General features: G+C 40.4%; 1 protein-coding gene across 5 annotated transcripts in view; it reads right to left on the bottom strand.

Moving 5' to 3' along the window:
* SESN1 (sestrin 1) overlaps positions 1-22,690 on the bottom strand; it is a 103,252-nt gene extending 80,562 nt beyond the window's left edge. For 3 of the 5 annotated variants that reach the window (XR_010883781.1, XR_010883780.1, XM_067293889.1), the window contains exon 1: positions 22,137-22,690. Coding sequence is in view for 1 of the 5 variants with exons in the window: in XM_067293889.1 (XP_067149990.1) it covers positions 22,137-22,439 (303 nt within the window). In the remaining 4 variants the exon portion in view is untranslated. Of the gene's footprint in view, positions 1-12,337; positions 12,358-15,031; positions 15,065-22,136 lie in introns of those variants that run through there. The other 2 variants (XM_067293890.1, XM_067293891.1) reach the window with 2 other exon arrangements.
* Positions 22,691-23,107: the final 417 nt, after the last annotated feature.

Below are 23,107 nucleotides of genomic sequence, written 5' to 3'. Positions count from 1 at the left end.
TTGGCTATCTCAACAGCCTAACACTGAATAAACTTCTCCCTGCCATTTAGTGGTGAAACTATTAAGAGACTAAAACAGGCAAAAAAAAAACTTTTCAGAACTTTGTCTACCAAAACTTGTGTATTCCACAGGGCCATTTTTAATGGCAGAAAACATTGAACAATCAGCCAGAGGAGCCTAGATTTTAGGGCAACATTTATTATGTCACTCTTAGCTAAGCTTTATTCTTATATTCTTCCCTACTGCCTTAATATACACAACCACACAAAGCTGGTTTTTATTGGAAAATAACTACTCATTTTTGAAGATATTCTCCAATCAACTTGTCCTCTCTCGGCTAGATCACTTAAACTTTATGGAGGACAGAACTTTCCTTACCCTAAATGCATCAGTGAAGATGAAGGCAGCTCTTAAGAAGCTTCAGGAAATCTTCCTAACTTCCCACACTATTGTATTATCTCCTTCACCGACCTATACCTCTCTTTCCCCTCTCCAGAAGTGGAAAACAGATTTCATCTCTTGCCTCAGCTCTAACTTCACGGCACACTGCAAGCAGTGTGCACTGCAATCCCTGCTCAGTTCTCAGCACTGCTGCTCCAGCGCCATCAGGCCCAGCTCTGCCTAACTCCAAACTGACAGGGAGCACCGACCCAAAAGACCTCTGTCTCCCAGAAGACTCGATCTTGAGACAGAGGTGCAACCACTACTCCCATTAACTCACAACCATATCTCAAATTCTTCTACACTAAAAAGGAAGAAAAGCAAATGATTAGAAACAATAGGATTGTTAGTGCTTGGAGCATCTCCTCATTCCATGAAAGCTTCCTGCCAGAGTTAAGTATCTGCTTTTCCCTTCAGCACGTAACTTCACTTTTTAAAATGCTAAAGCTCACAAACTAGCACTTGAACAATATAAACTGTAAGAGCCCCCAGAGTTCATTATTCTTTCTTTACATCTCTGCTATTCCTGGACTCTGTTGGTCCAGGCACAGGACCAATTATAAGCCTTTATAGAAGTTACCCTTTTCCCATACAACTGGGTCTAATGACCTAGAAGGCCTGGCTAACATCTCAGGCCCACAATGGAACAAGCCACCATGGGTTAGGTTAAATTAATAAATGTTTACAGAGCTTAGGCTGGGGGATTCCAAAATTTCCAAGGTGGAGAGGACAAACACTAGCAGTGCATCATTAGGCAAACACAATCTCACTAGATTCCACTTTGCACTAACTGCTGCTTTCTGTAGTTCCACTGAAATATAACAATCCACAGTAAAGCATTGACTGGAGTCTGTTCCTCCTTTCAAGGACACTGATAAATTAATCTTAAAAGGAAAGCTACCTTTTTTGTTTTCCTTTGTTTTTGTTGCTTGTTTCTCCTTTTGACATTTTGAAGATTACAACTTCACAAGAAGAGGGAAAGAATCAGGATAAAGGAAGCCTGCTAACCTGACAGTGGACCAAGCTTCATTTTTATGCTAGCTATTCCAAAACAAAACGAAACAAAAAACCCCAAAACACCTTTTTGAAGTTCAGTATTTAAAACTCTAGGCTTCTGACATTCATAAAAGCTTTTACAACTAGGAGGTCACTAAATAGTCACCCCAGGAACTGTGCAACTAACTCATGTCACTTGAGGGAAGGAAAAAAATATATATATTAGCCCAGTTTTGTGGGAAAACAGTGAAAGAAATCGCCATCGTCTGCCATCTTCTTTAATCTAGTGCCAACAGATTAAACCAATAATTGTCAACAGTACCACTTTATGTTTGGTGTTTGCTACATTTCCTTCCTTTCCAAAATCTTTTAAGAAAAACATTTGAAGAAAAGATGATGGAACAAAGGTCTCAGCATGCAAGCTTGCTTTAACATGGAAGGCAAAGTAAGCATTAATAAGTGCCCTTACCAGAATAAGTTCACACCTGCAAAAATCAACTCGCCACAGCCTTGTGAGTTAAAACGTGTCAATTGAGCCACAACTGACAGTACGCTCCCCGCTTAGTACGTTTTACACTGAAAATCGGACAAGACAGTTTTTACAGATGTGCTAGTTAAGAGAATTTTGCTAAACCATGGTAACTTAGTTCACATGTAGTCACATGAAGACACCCTACAGCAGAGTACCCGAGTAGGAAGGGAGGTGCTGCTGTACACCCCGTGAGATCAGTCACAGGGAAACTCATTTGCTCTTCAGGTTCCAAAGTCTCACAATATTATTCTCGGCACCTCTGGTGTTTCAGGATTGCACGGTCATCCACCATCAACAAGATGAAACAACACACGGACCTATTTTGAACAAAGTCTATTAAACACAGTTGAAGCACAGTGTCACTGAAGCACCATGTATTTCCATCCCCTGTTGTTTGATCTAATTAGGGGACGGGGAAACAAAAAGGCCTCTGCACATTTAATATATGTTGTTATGCCATCTAGTTGCATATTCACTAGAGGCTTACTTCATTTGGCCTGAATATAAACTTGGAAGAACTTCGGGTTCTTTTAATGGTAATGATCTAGTTCCTGTATAGTACAGTCAAGTGAGAAAGCTTGGCATAGGAAAACTTAAATAGCAACAAGAGTACACAGTACTCTTCAAGAAGAATTTAAGCTTCACCCCATGCTCCACTTGACACATTGCAAAATGCTTATTGACACTGTTTTGCACTTCCTCGAGACTGTCCTGCAGGTTCTGTAACCCTATTTCAGCCATGTAGCCACATTAGTGCGGGTTACATATTTGCATCTTGCTGCACCTGGGTTTTGAAAGCCAGTTGCAAGTGCACCTGAATGAGTGATTATTTCCTTTCCAAGTGCCAAACTGTTTGCATAAGACTCAGTAGTACAATGCTGAAATTTTAAGTATTTACCTCCTTCTCCTCTCATGGAGAATTCTAGATCAGAACTTACCCCTCTAAAATTAAACAGAGAAAACACACCCCCACAATAATAAAAAAAAAATGCTCAAGAGACACCCAGTTCTGGTTCAAACCTCTACTAAGAGCTTGTAGAGCCATTCGAGCATAAAGAAAGAATGAAGCTACAGTGCCCCCAAGTGTGAGGGGATGTGAAGTGGAAGGAAGAAGTCTGGAGATGCGCTGGGAAGAGAAAAGGTCTCTGGCTTTCAGGAGGACCCTTACTAACGAAAAATGTGCTTCCTTGTACTTGAAAAAGTGAACTTTGTCCTTATACATTATAGACACACCATGTATTATAAACAGGTGCAAGACAAATACCAAAGACATCTTCACTTTCAACTGCCTTTTCAAATGTTTGTGGGCTGAAAGTGTTAAGTTCATTCTCACCACAGGAACACAGCAAAAGCATTTTAGTTGTCTAATGTAGAGGCCTTTAAACAGTAACAGTAGCAAGTAGTATCTCAGTGGAAGGTTAAATTTAACACTGTAGAGACAAGTACAGTGATGCTCAGTCCAGGACAAAAGCACTTTCTCAGTGCCTGGGCCTCATAGCAGAGATCATGCTTCAGTCTACCAGCAAGGTTTCTTTATATAAAATTTGAAGAGCTAGTAAGGCATCTTTGACTAGTTCTCAAAAAAATATGCAAATCAAGTTGGAGGCCACCTAAAGTAGGCAACAGGAAGCACTGAAGACAGGAGCGTATCTTCAGTCTCATCTCTCACTATTGCTGGGGCTTTCTGCCTACCACCAAGAGGCACCTGCATCTGTTCAGGACCACAACCTCAAGGCCAGACACTGGCTCTCTCACCTCAGTGGTCAGATCACTTAAACAAGATAGAAGAGGTCCAAGTTCAATTCATTTATAAGCCTGAGGGGATTTCAACTCCTCCTCCCCAAACAACTAAGTTAAGCTATTTAACCACAGGAACACTGTCATCACTTTCTACTGTTTTACATGCAATCCTTAAAATGTTCACTGGCCCAGAAACAAGAGCAAAAGCCAGTCCAATTCTCTCACTTTGGGAGCCTGGGCATGTAGGAGGCACAGGTTTGAATCCCCTTGGGGAGAAAAGGAGCTGAACCTGGAGTCCTCACTCTTTGGGAATGCTCTAACCACTAAGCTATTACTAAAGCGTGGGAGGAGTGGCCTCTGTTTTGTTTTGTGCACAGCCCATCTGATAGGTCTTCAATAAACAAGCACCAAGAACACTGTGTTCTCCCAGCTCCGAGAGGAGGTAGAGAGGGGAACATTTAATCTATGGATCCAGAGTGAGCTTGAGCATTAGATAGGTATGGAGCTACTCCCTGCTCACAAAACAAACACTCCTGAGCACAGCTGAACATCTGATGAAGTTCTGCTTAGGTGCTTACTGACTTCACCTCCGAGGTTAAAAGGGTCCTGAGCAGAAGCTTTGTTTATACCCTAACTCAGAGCCTCAAACTTTCTGGAACTCAGCTACAGCATTTGGGCTGCAGAATTGTCTTTTGGTGACTTGGTGAAAACCAGGAGCTTTCTCTTGCTGAGCAATTATCATACAGAACAGGGGAATCCCAATGTTGCTGACTATGAGGGCCACTTGAGCAAATCTTAAGATACTCCATTCTATTTTTTCAAAAGACTATAAAAGCATCAAGTTTGAAAAGCAAAGCATTCAGAAGCTAGGAAACACCAGAGTCATGTCTACGCATATCATCCCATCTTTCAACCTTTAAGTTTACATCCTATTCTAGGAAATACTTATTCTATTAGGATTACTTCTTCATACAGTGAAGTCTGTTGAAGAACCTCCTCTCTTCACTGTTACTGTGAGCCACATACAGCACACAAGACAGGGCAAACTGATCATCAAAAATGCTGAATAGTAAGCTCTGTCACAATCATAATCTAAAGGTACACTATCTGTCTGAATCATCTTTAATAGAGGCTGCCACATACATACCCAGAGCTGTAAGAAGTAATATAGTATTGCATATGCAGATTCCTCAAAGGTATTTCAGTGGAACTTCTTTACCGTATGTATGCAATTAGAAGTTGAAGCAATTACTTTGAGGAGGATTTTTATGTCACTAAGAAGCTGCAAGTTTCAACACTTCTTTTTTTAAAACCTTCTTTAACAAAAACAAACAAACAAAAAACCCCACTAAGTTCTGATGCATTACAGCCTGGCAGTATAAGCCAGGGATGCATGTGGTCTATTGGGTCATGGCAATAACCAGGGCTGAAGCAGAACACCCTCTCAGACTGGAGGAGTCTTTGCTATCAAATTAAGTCATGTGGCAGGAGAGAAGCCAAAACACAGCCCAGTAGCGAAGAAGCTTCACCTAGCAGAGTCCCCTTGGGCATGTCTGAGCAAGTCCCTTGGAAGGGGCCACAGCAAACAACCCAGTTCCTTCTCACATAAGGAGTGTGAGAGGAGTGCCAGTAACAAAGACCTCATAAGACCCTATCTTTAATAGTGGAAGATTAACAGTATTTAAATAAGATTTTGAAAAACTTTGCCTGGAAAATGCAAAAAGAGTTTCACTCTACTTATAATAATAGAAAAAAAGATAGAGTAACAAACAGCAACACTACGGTGCAAAAGAAAATTCTTCTTCCTTAAATACGCATACTTTACACATGATATTATTTTACATATAGTATACTTCAGCAAAGAATGGGTTTTCACCTAGGGATAGCTTAAACACATTCATTGGTTAAGTTTCGTTTAATATGAGCTAAACGGTCCCAAAATATTAAATGGCAATACCCCCCCCCAAACTAGTGTTTTGTAATTTCTCGACTCAGAAATTAGCTGCCATGTCCACATTTTAAATTCTCCTTTGTTAGCTCCTAATGAAAGTCAGGAGTCTGGTTATTCATCTGGGATTGTCCTCCCTTGCTAGATCCTTGGGAAAAGCACAAAAACAAAAAGCCCCACTGACTACAGCTGTTCTATTCTCCTAGTATCCATGCCAGTATTTTCTGAGGGGGAATACTCTGTTCCATGTCCAGCAACAGAAGACACCTCTATACATACTCAGAAATCTTCTGTTTTCCTTCCCAAACCTCATCTTTCTAACCCCAACTGTCCAAACTATTAACATGTCACTTTTTTTTTTTTTTTTAATTTGGAGTTGGGGGGTAGGAAGCATGTCTCCGTGTTTAGGAGAAGTAAACTTTTGCTGTTCATGGCTTTTTAATTTTTTTTTTTTTAATGTATTTGATGCAAAGTCTTGATTAGCTCTAGAGAGATCAAATCTGGAAAGTTTCAGCTGAAGTTAAGTTCCTCATAAAGCTGAGATCCTGAAAACTGGGAATTAAAATAGAAATAGGCATGCAATGTTAATACAACGGTGAGTATTCATGACTAAGATACAAAGTAGAACAGCCATCTAGTTCATGTGCTATCACTAATTCTCTTATTCATGCATTCCACTCTTCCTCCATAACTTAAAGTATCACTCATCTATACTTTCATATCTGGATAGAGAAGAAAGTCAGTTACAATTACATCATAATTTTTAAAGAAAATTTGTAATAAGGTATCATCAGCAACAGAAAACACCTAAAAATAGAAAACCAAATACCTCATGTCAAGATGCTATCAGTAGATAATATTCTGTAACTAGAAATAGCACATGAAACAATAAGCCAAGGACAGAAGTTTCATCTTTCAAAAGTTTTAGAATAGTAGACTTCAATTTAAAGTGATGTTACTTTAAACAAATCAAAAACTGAAAATAAAATAGTGCAAAGATATGAAGTCTCCCCCAAGTGTTCCTTAAAATTCATTACATCTTTCTGCAGCAAGCACATCAACCTAAGTTCATTTAGATCACCCACAAATTAAAACACCATCTGTGTAAGAAACAAAAGGATGAGGATACTATGGAAGGACAGTGGTTTGCACCAGCACAGCCAGGCAAAGAAATTGCTATTCCTGTCTCCAAGAAGTGGGGCAGAGCTGAACGGCAGCAGACTGTCAGTCATCTCAAGATGGCTACCTGCTCTCAAACCCTTTCCATATGGTATCCTGATGCCAAGCACACTCAGTTCAGCAAGAGTTTGCTTAAAGCTAATTTAAATGTAAGCACTATCTATTTACTGCTATGATAACTGGCACTTTTGTTAGCCCACAATCAGTGGGCCAATTTGGTCCTGAAAATACTACAGCTGTGTTCATATGACATTACATTTAAATTCATAGGACCTGCTACAAGATGCAACACCACATAAATAGAGTTACTATGCTTTCAGGCTCAGCATGGCACATCCAAAAACTAATTCTCTCTACTCACAGTGTAACTTTGCAGATTAAGAGACAACCATGACCATCAGCTTGGCATAATGAGCACCAAACCTACCGGCCATACAAAAAACAAAACAAAACAAAACAAAAAACCCTTAGAACTTGAAACCTGTAAGGAGAAACATACAATTGTTTCATGATAAAAGGAAGTAATAATATTTTGAAATATGGACAATAAATGGAACCCTGCAGCAAAGTATCAAGGAGCTTCTGGACAAACCTACTAGCACACAGCCTCAATCCTGCAAACACATGTATGCTTCACTTAACCACACATGAGCAGTCCTGCTAATTCACAGCTGCTCCCAATAATTACATTAAGCAGTTGCAGGTCTTTTCAGGAGAAATGCTGAAATTATGTTACACACATAGCATTTTTAATGGAGTACCTGCTGGTTTATTTTCCATCCATTATTACTATCTGATAATCTAAGAATTATGTAACTACCCTCAGTAAACAGTTCCCATTGCAAATGTGACAGTAGGTGGTCAAAGTAGTACTGTTAAGACAACAAATACTCCAGTTCAAAATGAAAATCTTCAGCAAAAAAACAAAAAGCAATCTTCAAAACAAACATGCTTGTTTAATATCATAAGAAGTGGCATAGGGCCACAAACTCTTCATCTGAATAAAGCAGAACAAATGCTTTGCCCTTGTGGAATAAGAAAATAACGACCTATTTCTATAGAACTACAAAAGTACTTTGCTTTTGGGGTGGGGGGGATTTTTTCTTTCTTTCTTTTTTTTTTTTTTTTAAGACCCCAGTAGCTGAATGCTTAAACAGACCATATAAACATGAACTTCATCCTTGTTTTCTGAAGATAAAATATTTAGAAATGCTCTATAAAGAAACAGCAAACACAGTGAACATGGTTATTACCAAAAGAATTTTAACAAGTGTCTATCAACTAAAATCATTGTTCAGCTCACCTCATTAATCTAGAAACTGTTTTACAGCTACTTAGTCTGGGGAAAATTCATCCTTCCACTTCAGAAGGCTGCAGAAACTTTTTCACCAGTTAGGTTTTAATACAAAGGCTTTTCACTGAGGGAGATGAATTTCACAAAAGCTTGACAGAAGGTATTTTTCTAATCTAAAGAAATTTCAAGACCTCAAATACTTAATTCCCCCATCTGAAATGCAGTCAACAAACAAGACCTTCTAGACTGAGTTAGGTCTCTTATTTGAGAAGAGGAAGACCAGGTTTCAAGTACCAGTTCAGTCTGGGTCGCACTCATGCTTGAATGTGATACTCATACAACCAAGGTGAATGCTCTAACAAGACTATTTACCATTTTGAAGACATTCAATTTCTACTGCTTGAGAAGACCTGCTTTGTGTATTCAACTGCCCTTTCAAGTCACTGATCTGAGACAGGCAATAGATAGACTGAAATCTCAGACCCGCATGCTCATAGTTTTGGGCTATTCTGATCTTACTATTCTCTCCAGTTTTGACAGGACTTCCACCCTTTACTGAAGAAGCCTTTCCCAGTAAGCACTTTGTCAAAAGCACTATGTTTTCACCACAAGTTTTGATTTTGATAGATCAGTCTTCTCCGAAGCAAACAAGAAAACAGATGTTCTATCAAGAACATCCCAGCAAGTTCTGAACTTCACTCTTTCTAACCGCCCCCAAAGACCTTGCTGAAATATAGGGTTCCATTCTTCATTTAGTAACCTGCCCCGCACATTTCCTAGACTCAGTTCCACAAAAGAGAAATGAAAAGGCTGTTGTAAGAAGTTTCTAGAGCTTCACCATTTGCTTCAATAACAACAGTATCCACTTTCAGGATACTCTCCTGCAGTTCACTCTGGATTTCCAACTCAGAGCATCCTCTGTGAAGAGTCATTATTTTGCCTAACAAAGTGAAGGAAAGCAATTGCCACAAGGATGTAACAGCTGCTTCTCTTCTATGTTTGCTTATAATGATGAGAGTGTTGCAATAGAGTGTTATACAGCATGTTGGTTCAATTCCATATTCATTCTAGCCTTCAGAATTGTTGACAGTAATTGCAGTAAATTCTTAGAAGAAGCTTCCCCTTGCCATCTCAAAGCCCAATGTTTAAGTTCTTCCCAGATAGAGCCCAGGATTCAGGAGCACAGTCTACCCAAGAGGTATCGCTTACTCTGAAAAGAAAATAGTTTACAGATTCTATTATCCACTTTAAGACCATCTTAATCTCTATGGGATGGTGTGCTTGATTTCAGTGAGCATCAGAATCTACTGCTGCACCATACAAAGGAATCGCATCTCAAATGATGTTAATTACTAAACTATATTATCCCTGGCTTTTGTTACTAACAGAAAGAGAAGGAAAAGATTTCATACAGTTTTATCCCTGGAAAAATCCCTCTGTACTATTTCAAAGTGAAATAAATAGGTTTAATAATGATTGGCTTCAGAACTTACTGGTAGCTTTTTGTTAGACTGCCTGACTCCTACCACACTGTATATACTTAGTAACAACTGACAGCATGTGCTCTTTCCAGTTCGATTTCCATTCAATTTCTTAGAAGCTTTGAACAACAACAGGAATTGAAAGCTTCTTACAAATCCTACCATGTACATTTGGATTGTCTACTCTGTTCTTTGTAAACAAATATTTAAATATTACATAGAGCAAATATTTAAAGAGTAGTATTCATTTTTATGCTGAAATTATGAAAAAAATTTCATCATGAATCATGTATCAGATTTGTATGTTGGTTTCTGTTACAGAATTAAGTATTTCATTATAGCAGCCTAAAAAAACTGCTCATCTGAAAATAAATCTTTTTTTTTTCATAATATCTAAATGCATAGCCTTTGGGAAAATGAGAACATACCCAGTAAGTATCACACAGAGTTGTCATCAAATGGAACTACTTTGGCCTCCTGTAAGTGACAAAAGGCTTCTCTCAGCTCCTCATCTGCCCAGCTCTAGACAGTAAGGAAAGTATGCCCACTGTGAGATCCTATGCTTGACCCTATACAGTTCCATTCAGTACAGTGCCAGGTAACCAAGGTGAGATGGTAACAGTCAAGCGCATACTTGCAGCTTGCTCACTTGGCAGCTCTAGAAATTGGTTTGTAACAAACTAGAAGAAAGATTTTCTTGTCCCCCTACTCCCAATAACAAGCTCTTTTGCAAGCGCACTGAGACCAATTTCAAGCCATTCCAGATACTGGCTAGCACCAAGTACCAGCATGGCCAGATGGATTTCTGCTTTTCCTGAATTGTTACTGCATAAAACACTCAGAGAACAAGGTGATGCTCATTCTAACAGGTTACCACTTTGGTTTCTAGCCCATTTAATCTCCTAACCAAGGCACTGCAAACTTCTGGGTGCAAAGAAGAAATAAAAGATGCAAAGTACTACTGGGCAGAATCTCCACACGCAGACCAGACTTCACTACGCAGGGCAGAACCAGATGGTAGGGTTATATCAGCACAGGATGACCTGGGATAAGTTTGCACCAAAGCTGTATCTTCAGCACAAGGAAACAGCCTTTCATTGAAACGGCATTTGTTTGACCCTCCCACACCAGCATCCTTGGAGGAAGGCAGTGCTGCTCAAGTGCCACTCACAGCTGCCACGAGAAGCAGATCATTGCAAACAAGTGGCAAACCCAGTTGCCACTGAGGCAGCAGTTGTCAGTGATGCTTTGAAGAAGTTGCAACATTAGTACGGTTTATCAAGAAGAGGTAAGCACTAATGCATCTAAAGCAACCAGCTTTGATTAACAAAGACTCCCAAACAGTCCCCAGGCAGCACATGATTTCGTCCTCAAATCAACATGAAAGTTTACAAGGATTCAGGGATATGTCTACATTTTGCCCATTTACTTCAGAGAAAGCTTCTCAGGTTGTACAAAGAGTATTTACATGGATTGCCTCAGAAACCTGTATGAGATATAAGTTGTCTGTCTGAACAGAAGTGAAAAAGTTCAAGTCTTCTTTCATGGGACAAGAGCACTAAACTCTCCACTTCAAAGGACCCTTCTGTCCAAATTCTTACCTCTACAGTCATGAGTCAACCGTAAAGGCACATTTTCCATTTAGAAATAACTATGAAGTTTTTCCACAAAAAAAGTCCTGATTTTTTTCCCCCAGTATTTATTCAACCTTAATGTCACTTCTATTTATTTAAATAACACTGCTATTGAAGTATGTAGTTCACTGCAGACCTATTTGGAAGTCTATCAATATTAAAAATTAAAATTCAAGAATCTTTCCTTTTTGACTGAATATACTAACTTCAATGAAAGACCTCCCGCCTTGCTTCCTATGCAAATTATTTCTTAAGACACAGAACAATTCCTTTAACTGGACTGCCCCCTGAATAAAATCTGAAAAGATGCTATATTCCACAAGAAATCTTTCTTCTTGAAATCATCTTTAAATGGACAGTTTGGGAGTGTACATCTAGAGAAATCCTCAGTTTCCCATCCCCACCAAGAGTTGTTTTAGAAGACATTACAAAACATAAACTTGGTTGTTAGCAAAGTTAATTTTTAACCTCAGTCCTAACAAGTATGTTTTAGCAACTATTTATTTTGAGGAACAGTAAGATATTCAACTTCCATGTCAGCTGTTCAGAAGAACCCTCCGAATCTCCTTAGCATGTTTTTATGTATATGCATTCCTTACTCAGAAATAATTTTGAGCCACATCACTACCCTACCCCACAGGATTTGAGCTTCAGGAGTGGTGCCTCACCAAAAACATGCAAGTCTGTCAAGCAAGTTGAACCCTCAGACTTTTGGCTCTGAGACAAGGAGCATACATGGGAAGCTCACCATGCTCTATTACTACGAAATTAATTTTTGTACTGGAAGCACCATGAAGCAGCAATATTTCCCACTGTCCTTAGCACAGTTACATTTACACTCTGAATTCACAGTGAATGAAGACTGCACTTCTCCCAAATCTCCTTTACCAGTATGAGTAAGCATACCAACTAACTCTAAAAAGGAGAAAAAACACAGAACAATCTATGCTTCGGTATCAGGTATTCACTTAATGTATAAGCCATAGAGTTAACTACTACCTTTAGAATCTAGATTTTCAAAATAACAATGTGCAATACAAAAAGTATTTTCTGCATTGAAAAAGACAATTTGCATTCTTAATGAAACCTTACCAGAAAGCTTGAATCCTTCAAAAGACAGACCTGAAACCAAGTACTGAAAGAAAGAGAATCAACATTTAACTTTCCCAATTTACACATACTCTTCTTCTGACAGATTCCAGACAACATAAATCACACAGAATTGCCATGTTCTGAATAGTTAGAAAAGCAGCAGAACAATAGGAGCCAAGACACCAATATGCTTGCTAAAAGCCAGACAAAAACATTTCCATTTGGCTGCTTTTTCTGTGTACTGGAATAGAATAGTAGCAATAAAAATGTCAGAATTAAGCTTCTCTTATAGAACACTATTTACACATTAATTTCTAGGTAAATATAAGCAACTATTGTAAAACCTACTTGTAAAAAAAGTAATCTAGACTAAGTTATAAGGCTTCCAAAATCCTTTTCTGTAATACATAGGCAAGGATAGATTGGACACATATGAAGTTAGGGCAAATGCTGAAAACATCTCAATCTTGACCTGATAAGGACCTATCTTCATAACATGCTGAACTCCAGAAAACACAAGTGTGCAACAGCTGCCAATTATTTGCTTCTATTAACTGGCAGCAGACATAAGTTTGCATTCAGTATAAACTGGAAATTCAGAGAAAAAAAAAGTTTGAGGCAAATCTTCTGCCTTTCTTCAGTCTTCCTTCAACATTAAAGTCAGTGCAAATCTAGATTAGAACTAAAATTCAAATAAATGGAAAATCCAAACACAGTTTAATCTGAGTGGAATGTTCTATTGGCAACCAGGCTGCATTTTAAAGCTAAAAGTTTTGTTGCACCAAAACACCAGGAACAGTGGAGGTTCAGCAATATACTGCAATGGAAAAATCTTTCAGAAAAGAGGTTCCCCTCCTCTTCAAAAAAAAAGCACAGGAAAAGCTTTGGGACTTTAAATAAGTTTCCATTTTCAATTCCATTTGTTCTTCCTTTGAAGAAATATCATATTATTTCATACTTACCTTCTAGGAGCTAAAAGATTCTTAACAAAATAAATACTTTGGAAAACAAACCTGTTTAAAAGCAATCCAATAAAAAGCAAGAAAATTCAAAGAAAGGAAAGTTTAAGTAAGAGGATGTTGCACTTTGAGACTTAAAACTTAGTCTCACAGGGACAGAAAGATGTTTAGGTAGACAAAAGACATGCCAGGAAAGACCTGCAGCTGAGAAAATCCTATTACTGACTCCAGAAAGCACAGGAAAGTGATGAAAACAGCTACAGTTTCCAATTAATTCAGAGGAAAAAAAAAAACAACCAACCATACATTTTCAGAAGCACTGTGTTTTCTTCTAGCACAACACCTGCATCAAAAGTTAAGTTCTTGTAGATTCACAAAAGGAATAGTTGTATCAGATTACATAAGGTAAGTAGCAGTATGCACCCTAGCGTCTCCTCTGCTTTTAAAAGTTTGGTTTCTACACAAAGCTAGAGTAAAGAAAATGGTTAACTGTTTACCAGGTTTGAACAGAACAAAACCAGTTCACTTTCCTAACTTAACTTTTGGCAGTGATCTAATCCATGCTTCCCGGGAGAATACACAAAGGGAAAAAAAAAAAAAAAAAAATCAAAATCATTGGAAACAAAGAAAGTGGTAAACAAAAGAAAAACTACCACTTAACCTTTTGGATTTAATTAATATATGTAGCCTAAGTGAAAATTTCCATGTTTGACTTGATTTCTGAAGTGAGAGCTAAGCTTTTTCTTCTTTTTTTTTTTTCTCTTCCTTGAAGTATAAGCAGTTTACTGGAATACCTGTGACAGCAATTTTGGAAATTTAAACACTCAGTATCCACAGGAAAACACACTCAAGCCTTTGTAACATACTTTGTCCCACAATGGTATACTCCTAGCTGTGAAGTCAGAATCAGTACTTTTCCACTATGTTCATTTCAAAAGGAGAAATCCTGGGCTGAAGAAAGAGAGTAAGAAAACAAAACAGCAAGAATTTCTTCAATGCTCACTTTGTGGTTGCGACAGTGAGACAATATCATTTTCCTTTAAACAAACTATTTTGGTCCTACTCAGTGAAAAGCTATTATTTTCTACAGCTTAAGAGCTCATATACTTTTTACTTAATACTTTGCATACTAGTATGCCAACTTCTAAATCTTTCCAAGTTCTCAGTACTTTTTACTTGGAATATCTATCTACTCAAGATGTATAAAATTTCTCCATATGAGTAAAGAATAATCCAAATGCATGCCAATGGCCCCAAATGAAGACAGTTATTTACATATTAAACAAGGAAACTAAGTTATGAGAGCTTTTTAGAAGAGCCTAGAAAGAAGTTAGCTTTTGGCACAACAGAATTAAAGCAGAGAGCAGAAGGATCACTGCTACCCATACCACGTAAGCATCAGAGTGAGAAAAATAATTTAAGATAAAGGACTAAGTTGACATTAGAATACACTAGCATAGACTGACCAAGGATCAGCTCTAGCTAGGAGCTTAAAGTACAGTCAACTTCACGTGGAACAAGCAGGAGCAAAAAAATAAATAAATAAATAAAAATAAAACAGAGTTAATATGACTTGGCAATTGCTAGATCAGGAGGAACAGACACTGTTGCCTACAAAGTACCTTCAAGCACAAGTACTTCTGGTTCTGCAGATCTCTCTATATTAGCTCCTATGAAAAAAATTAAGCTTTTTTTTGTTTTTGTTTGAGCCACCAGTACACATTCTACTACTTACCTCAGTAGTAAACAAGAGATGAGAAGTCTGTGCTCAATTTCTTCATCTTATAGCTTCCAAATTCTGCCAGAAAACAATCAGGCCGATATCAAATGCCTGCTTCAATTTTCACTTTTTTGAAAACAAAAGCTCTAGTTATGATGACCTGAAAACTGATTCACTGGAATCACAGTTACCCCGATCAAGTTATTCCACACAATTGTAAGAAAAAGGTGAATAAGCAAGGTCATTCCAAACAAGAACGCTATCCAGCTAGCACAGAAAAATTATGGGAAGGCTCCAAACACAGGAGCAGCATTAGAAGTGACCCAGATATCTTTCTTTACACCACTTTAAGAGCCTCCACTGTTTTCAAGCAACTCTCTATCCCATTCAAAGACATTCTCAGAGTCAGACAATTCTGCAGTTGACAAGGTTGCAAAAAGAAAATTTCCTTAAGTCTCTCTCAACAAATGGACTGAAGCTTTCAGAAAGCAGGAAAGTAGGCTGAAGGAGGGAGGAGTCAGAAAAGGGGATCTAAGGGTTATTGATAATTTCTTAACTTTAAAAAATATATAGATATGTTCACACCCCACTTCAGAACACTCCCTGACCTTTCAAGATTAAGTTTTCCTCCTTAACTTCTCCAGACAGCCTACCCCCCCACACATACACACAAGTGATAAAGACCCATCAGCAGTACATGTTTACAATAAATATTGCAGAGGTACAGTTTGATTTTCTAGGCTAGCAGAAGCTGCAAATAAGACCTGTCATTTAAACGCATCATGTCATTTCTTCAGTATTTCTCCTATTACTGAGAAAAATATCTGAACAAAAAAAAAAAAACAAAACCCAAAAAACAAAGACAGACAAATGTTTTCTAAACTATCAATCTGCGGCTTTTGAAGGGATCACCCTACAATATATAATTAAACCCATTCCATCTAAGGCCTGGAAGAGACAGAAAATACTTTCACTCTGAACTGAATTCACAAAAAACAAGGATATGTTTTCACTCATTTTACATCAGAGTACTAAGGGAAACCGAAGCCAAGTTGGGTATTTGCATGATACAGGGAGACTAGAATGGGTCAGATTCCTCCTCCCCTCAGTGAGGAAACTGTTTAGATTTAGTCTGTTCTGGCCTAAGAATTTAATCCAAGACACCTTTCCCCTGTGACCGGCCAACAGTAAGCATCACAGGGGAACATATGTGACACTATCATGCAGTAGGACACAGTCAAATTAACCCAGACAAAAATCCCACCACCTAGCAGAACTGCCTAACACTTTGCAGGTATAGATTTCAAAGTTCACTGAAGGAAGTTACTTCTGTTGTGCCGGAAGGCTAAAAAGATTCAAGACAAAGTTACAAAGGGACTTATCAAAGACCATACCAAAAGCAGATGAAAGATCTGGAAAGTTAAATACCAGAGCCACTGGGCTAATCCATTTGAGAACAAGGAGCATATCCTGAGGTTCACTCTTACTGCTCTTCACAAGCATGCACCAGAGCTCATATACAATGCACACACAAAGGAAAGAGATCATGAACTGCATTATGAGAAAAATCTAGCAATGGAACAAAAAAAAAAAAAAATCAAGTCCCATTTTGTCCTCTGTGGACATACACAAGGGAACTACTACCGCCTCCCCAGCAGAGGTTTTAGTTGTCCTATGCACTGCAGAGGAACAAGGAGAGAGGATGATGCCCATTCCAGCTGTTGCTAGGAGCTTACCTAACTTTTTGGTACAGTTTGACTGAAACAAGTTTCCAAGCATTTTGCCAGGATTTGGAAAGGTAAGGAAGAAAAGGATTCCCTCCATCCCACATTCTCTGCCAAGCCTAGGTCAGAGGCAGTTCCCAAAGATAAACTGAAAGGGGTCATAACACAAGAGGGAACATAGCTGGCTGCTGACATGGCCCTTCTCCTGTCACAGGCCATACGGCCCTCTGTGCAAACTCTGGGATTCCCATTAGGTTTATTCGCTAGAGTGGTAGGCCTAAGGAAACAATGAAGTGCTCAAAGTCCTCCCAAGCTCACCCTCCGCTTTCCTGCAAAGCGGACAGAGGTTCCAGACGAGTTCTACTGCTACGCATCTGGTAAATACAGTCTTGCAAAGCAAAGGGAAAGCACTTATATGGCTCCCCACAGCAGTTACCCACACAAAAGACAGAAGAGGAGGCTAGAAGGAAAAGCCACTCAGTTAGCAACATTTTCCCTTTCCAGAGAGAGATCAAATAAACATATCACTCCTGACTGATGTTTAAGAGCAGTTTAGACAGAGAGCTCTAGTGATGAACATGACTCACTCTTCCTGGACAGTCTATGCCATTGCTTTACTATCCTAATTCTTGAAAATTTTTCTGAATGTCTGATGCAAGTCTGCCTGAAATTTAGATCCACTGGTCATTCAATCTAGTTTGTGTTTCCTTCCTCTTTGCAGCAGTCTTGTCTTCTCCTCCAACCCCCACGCATATGGGGACGTACTGCCTTAGCCTTTTTAGCTGACTACACCACCACCAATTCTTTCAACCTCTCCTCAAGAAAAATCAGAGATCTAGAAGATATGATGCAAGCTCCCATCAGTTATCGACATCATTTTAAATTCTCCTGCTGCTATCCAGGATTCTAACTCTCCCTCCCAGCTAGTCATCTGCATTTCAACAAGCACATGACTCCATTAATCAAGATACTGAGAGTACTGCACAGAATCTTGCAGAACCTGTACTGCACGCTCGCTTCCATTTTATTACCAAGTCTCTATAAACTGCTCTGAGGGTGGTTTTCCAGCTAGTTTTACACTCACTGCAAAATAATTTTTAGACCTTGGTTTCCTAGCTGGTTAATCAGAATACTGAGGCCTCCAATAGCATCAACATGTTAACAATATAGCTCTCACTGTTCCACAAGACCTATTACTCCATTATAGAAGGAGCAGAAATGTTAGATTTAAAATAATTTATCCTTGATAAGTCTGTTTTGGCTATTCAACTTTTTTTTCTAGGCACTGAAAATGTGTTTGATCACTGGTTCCAATTATTTTTTCCTTGAGCTAAAGCTAAATTTATAATTTACTAGTTCTTCTTCATCACACCCCACTTGCCCCTTGCTGAAGATGTGTGCATTATTATTCTTTTTCAGTTTATTATTTCCCTCCACTATCAGGTCTGAGATTGCTTCAGCTAGTTCTTTAAGACCCTTGAATGAATTTCACCTGGCCCTGTCAGTCCAAAAATCTGTAGCTTATCCAAGTAATCTACAGTTTTTTCCTCTAGTCTAGGCCAAGTATTATTTACTATTTTGTCTCTGCAATTAACTACACTGTCTGGATTAACCATTTCAGACCGTATAATCACCTCAGCCTTCTCAGCATCATCTGTTAATAATTCCCTATTCCATTAATCTGTGGATCTTTTTATCTTGGTTTCTTCCGTTATCCCTTTTAGCTGCACCTCATTATGTATTTGGCTGTCCCTGTTTTCTCCATACCTCCTACTGCACTTCTTCACGTACGTCTTCAACAACCTACACTAACTTCTGATTTTCTGTGTTTGCTGAGTTTTATGTTTCCTATGTTTTAATGAAGAGCTCAAGATTTAAGCAAAGTTCTTTTTTCATTACTTTTCTTTCTGCTGCAATGAAACAGTGTGTGTGGGACTACATCACTTCTAAGGAAAAAAGAAATGGATCTCAAAGATTTACCTCTGATGAAGCTTTACATGCCAATTCTAAGCTTTTTGACATTCATGGGTTTTATTCAACTATTCTGTCATCTCCTAGCCTACGTAAGCTAACACTTTGTTATCACTCCTGCAGAACCTGCCTCGCACCTATACAATCTCAAACTATTCCTTTCTGTCAGTCTAAAAGACTATTTTCATGAATTCACAGGCCTCAGTGGAGCAGTATGTTCTGTTTAGTCTTTTCAAGACATGCTGGAGGGTAATGGGAGATTTTAACTAGTAAGTCTCATACTTTGGATGATTCTTCCCCAGCTACTGACATTCACCTTATATTAATATTGCAGTTATATACATCTAAGTGATCTGATGGAAGCTGTACAGAAGAGTTTAATAAACACATGTTAAGACCTTCCATTGCTGTTCCTTCCCCATATCTTTGTGTTGGTATGCAGACATCTAACATACTGGGTGGACTGACCCACTAGTCTGCAAGGTCTTGAGCAATATACTATAAATACATGCAATACTGAAAATGCAAAAATATACGTTCGTGTACACACACACTCCCACATTCTAGCCCACAATAAGAGATCCTGAATACAAGTCAAAGCAACAGGAATCTACATTAAGCAATAATGTATTTTTTATAGATTCTGATACAGGCAATGCTACTTATTAATCAGAAGCAAAGAAGAAAGCTCGCTTAGGATTCCACTGTGTTTCAGAAGAATTTTTCACTAGAAAAAAAATCTCTAGAGTTTTTCACTAGAGGCATACTCAGAGAGATGCCAAATCAGGGTCCTAAAAAGGAGCCATGTTGACACTGGCAGCTGCCAAGTCTGCAGCTTACACCAGCTGTATGGTACATTCCACCAACTTGCTCCAGACACACAGCTGCAAAAAGAGCCAGCAGCAGAGCTGCTCACACCCAATATTTCTTGGTTACCCCAACAGTCAAGAGGGCACTTAGACCCAGGAAGAAACAGCTACCAGACCAGGAGGGAATTCACATCTTGGATTTCCTCACTGACCAATCCCACATGCGTGGCAGGAAGACAAAAAAGCACATTTCCCAATTCTGCCTTCCACAAAGAAGCTCAGACTACCAGTTTGGGACAGACCATCCCACAGGACAGAGAAGGTAGACAGCACTGGTTCCCAGGAGAACCTTTAGGTTCCAAGTTGCCTCTTTCTGCCCTGGGCTTTTTGTCCTTTTATGGCTTGGATAGAGAATAAGGTTAAGATAGCATAGTGGTACATACTACTGTGGACTTAGAGAAAGATTGTTTCATATCCTAACACAGGAACATAAAGCAATACAATGAGTCCTTTAACTACTGATACTAGCCTAAACAGGATTTTATTTTATTATAATATTACTAAGCTGTTTACCTTTAGAATCACTGCTAAAAGCTGCAAGTTCTATAGAATAATTACATTTTGTTTAATATTTTGCTTTATCTGCCACTTTCATGGCAGAGATTTGAAAAAAATTCCTCTCGGCCGTGAAATTAACAGAAAATCATTTCATGTCTGAAAACAGTCCCCAGCATCCAAAACGGAATGCTGGGATTGGATTATTTCTTCCATGAATGATGATCCAAAGGTTACAAAGAATTTGCATTTATGAGTGCAATCATAAGAACTAAAACTTGCCATTCTCAATTCAGAGAAGCTGTTAGCTTCTTAGGGAGTAGATACAGACAAGAAAGGAGGGTTACAAAATCATCTTTTAAAGATTTTTTTAAAACAATAATGTTTTTACTTTGACTTTCCTTAACTTGTTGCAGGACCTTTCCTGCAGCTCATGTACATATGAATGGTTTCATATTCATGTAGCTCTTTCACCCTTGTTGTTATTAGTCAAGCCAGCTATGACCATGTGATGTGAACTTGTACTTGCTACATCAAAATGCAGTGAACTTTAACTTTCTACTATAATTTTGACCTATTTAAAAATGCTGCCAACAGTTTCTAAACAAGACAAAATTTAATATGCTAGTAACTTCATAAATGTATATCTAAAGAGAGTCAACAGATCCCAGTCTGACCTCCTCCATAATTTAGGTCAGAGATCATCACCCGCTTGGCCTTTGAACAGACTCTGACAACTTTTACTTGATAAAAGCAAGTCTTTTCCTTAGCAGTCTGTTCTAGTGACTCATCATTCTCGGCTGGTAAAGTGTCCTCCCATTTGAATCTCTAACAGGAAAGATGCTGATACAAAGGGAGCCAGGTGAAGCTATCAACTTAGTATTCAAGGGGTTTCTTTGTTTTTTAAGCAGTATAATTGTCAAGCCTTCCACATAAACCATGTTGTATTTATAGCTTTTCTTGGCAAAATCTGCTTTGAGAAAAATGTTGCACACAATTGAGAAGTTCTACAAAATAAAATAGATCTCTCTCAGCTTCAACAATCCAAAACCTGAATTTCTTCAAATCAGTTCAAAGTAGAACAAAATAAAAATGGAACCAGATATACTTTTTTTTTTTGGTATGTAGGAAATCTTTCCTTAGATTCCCCTACGTTATTAAACCTGTTAATGTTCTCAGAGAAAACGCACAATAAGCGGGAATCAGGGAATTAAATCCAAGCACAGCTCTATGTATTCACTTGTGATTAAAATAAACATCTCAGTTGCCTTTCCCTACTCTGCAGAACATAGTGTTTTTAGAAGTGATGCTGTATGCTTTGATACAAGTCCATCATCAGAATTTCAAGACCTTTGCAAACCCTCTAGATGAGCAAGAAAATTGCAACAAGAGTAACTATACTTGGGCTGTAACCGGTGGAGAAGCAAAAAATAACAGTTTCGCTAGCAAGACAGGTCAGCAAGTTTAATCTGCTATTGGCTAAAACCGCTTGTGAGCTTTAAAAAAAAAATAGTGCGGCTCTTACTATTTCCAGTGGAGAGACTATTTACCAATAAACAACAACAAAACAATAATTCTGACAAGCTCTGCTTTAATAGTCTTAAAACTCATACAGCTCTTAAAAGCTCAAAAACTTCCCATACTGATTTATATTTTTAATTGGCAGCCTTAAGTGTTTATACCCAAATCTTTCCTGCTTTTGTATTAAACGAACTGCTACTATTACAGCACTGGTAGAACAGACCAAAACTAGAGAAGCGCATTTGTCACTTTAGCACTTCCTTCTGGATGCCCTCGCGTCCCAGCGATCACCTAACTTTCCAGCAGCGCGCTGCCAGCCCTCGCACGGGATTTCTTCGTGCATTTCCCCTCCTTTTTGATAACTCCTTCCCAAACTTATTTCTTCCCGGGGGGGGGGGGGGCATTTAGCATATATTGCTGCGCCAATAAAGCTGCACGGGTAGTGGGGGGAGAGCAGGCTGCCCTCTCGGGGCCGCCCCTCCAGCGCCCCGCTGCGAGGGAGCAGTCGCACGCCGGGCGCCGCGCCGCCCGGACGCTTACCTGCACCCTGCCGAGGATGGTCTCGCTTCTCTCCCTCACGTCGCGGAAGGGGCAGCGCTTGGAGAGCATGAGCAGGCGGGCCAGGGCCGCGCTCAGCCCGTCCCGGGCGGCGGCGCCGGGAGCCAGGAGCCCGGCGGCGGCGCGGGCAGAAGCCGCCGCCGCTGCTGTCGCCGCCGCCGCGGGCGCGACGGTCTCGCCGCGGCGCAGCACGGTTTGCCCGATGTGGTCCAGGGCGGCGGCGCGGGCGGCGGCGTCGCGGCTGCACAGCCCGTCCCAGCGCACCTCGCCCTCGCGCTCCTCCATGGGGCCACTCGCGCGCTCCGACTCCCCCGCGGCCGCCTCAGCAGCCCCGGCACGGCCGCCGCATCGCCGAGCCGAGCGGCTCCCGGCACCGAACCCGCCCACAAGGAAAACAAAATCGGCGGCGGCGCGCGGAAAGCGCGGAGCGTGCGCCGCATGGGGGGCGGGCGGTCACTCCCTCCCTCAGCCCCGGCGGGCGCCGCCGCCAACGGTCGCCAACCGCCGCCGCGGGGGCCGCCGCCGCGCCAGCAGCGCCGCTGGGACTTCGCCTCGCCCGGCGGGGAGCGGCGCGGGCGACTCCTCCTCCCCCGCCCGGGCACGGAGAGAAGCGGCTGGCCCCAGCCCTGCCTCAGCCGCTCGCTCCCGCCCGCGGCGGGACAGGGCGGCCCCCGTCAGCCCGTCCCCGCCGGGGCAGGGCCGCCCCCGACGCCCCCCTCCCCGTCGGGGAGGGGGATAGCCCCGCCCAACAAGGCGTGGCCCACATGATGGACGCGGGCTCCCAGCCAATCGCGTTTCAGCGTTCGCCACAGGCGGCCCAATCAGGGCGGGGAATCGCTCTCCGGGGAGGGCATGCTGGGACGTGTAGTTCGGCAGAAGGGCGGCTCTGCGCCCCGCCCCCGAGGTGGAACTACGCGCCCCAGGAGGCAATGCGCGCGGAGCGGCGGCGCCGG

Source organism: Apteryx mantelli, chromosome 3 (assembly GCF_036417845.1).
Source record: "Apteryx mantelli isolate bAptMan1 chromosome 3, bAptMan1.hap1, whole genome shotgun sequence".
Taxonomy (NCBI): Eukaryota; Metazoa; Chordata; class Aves; order Apterygiformes; family Apterygidae; genus Apteryx; species Apteryx mantelli.
The sequence above is the reverse complement of the archived record's forward strand: the minus strand, read 5'-3'. Positions and strand labels throughout refer to the sequence as shown.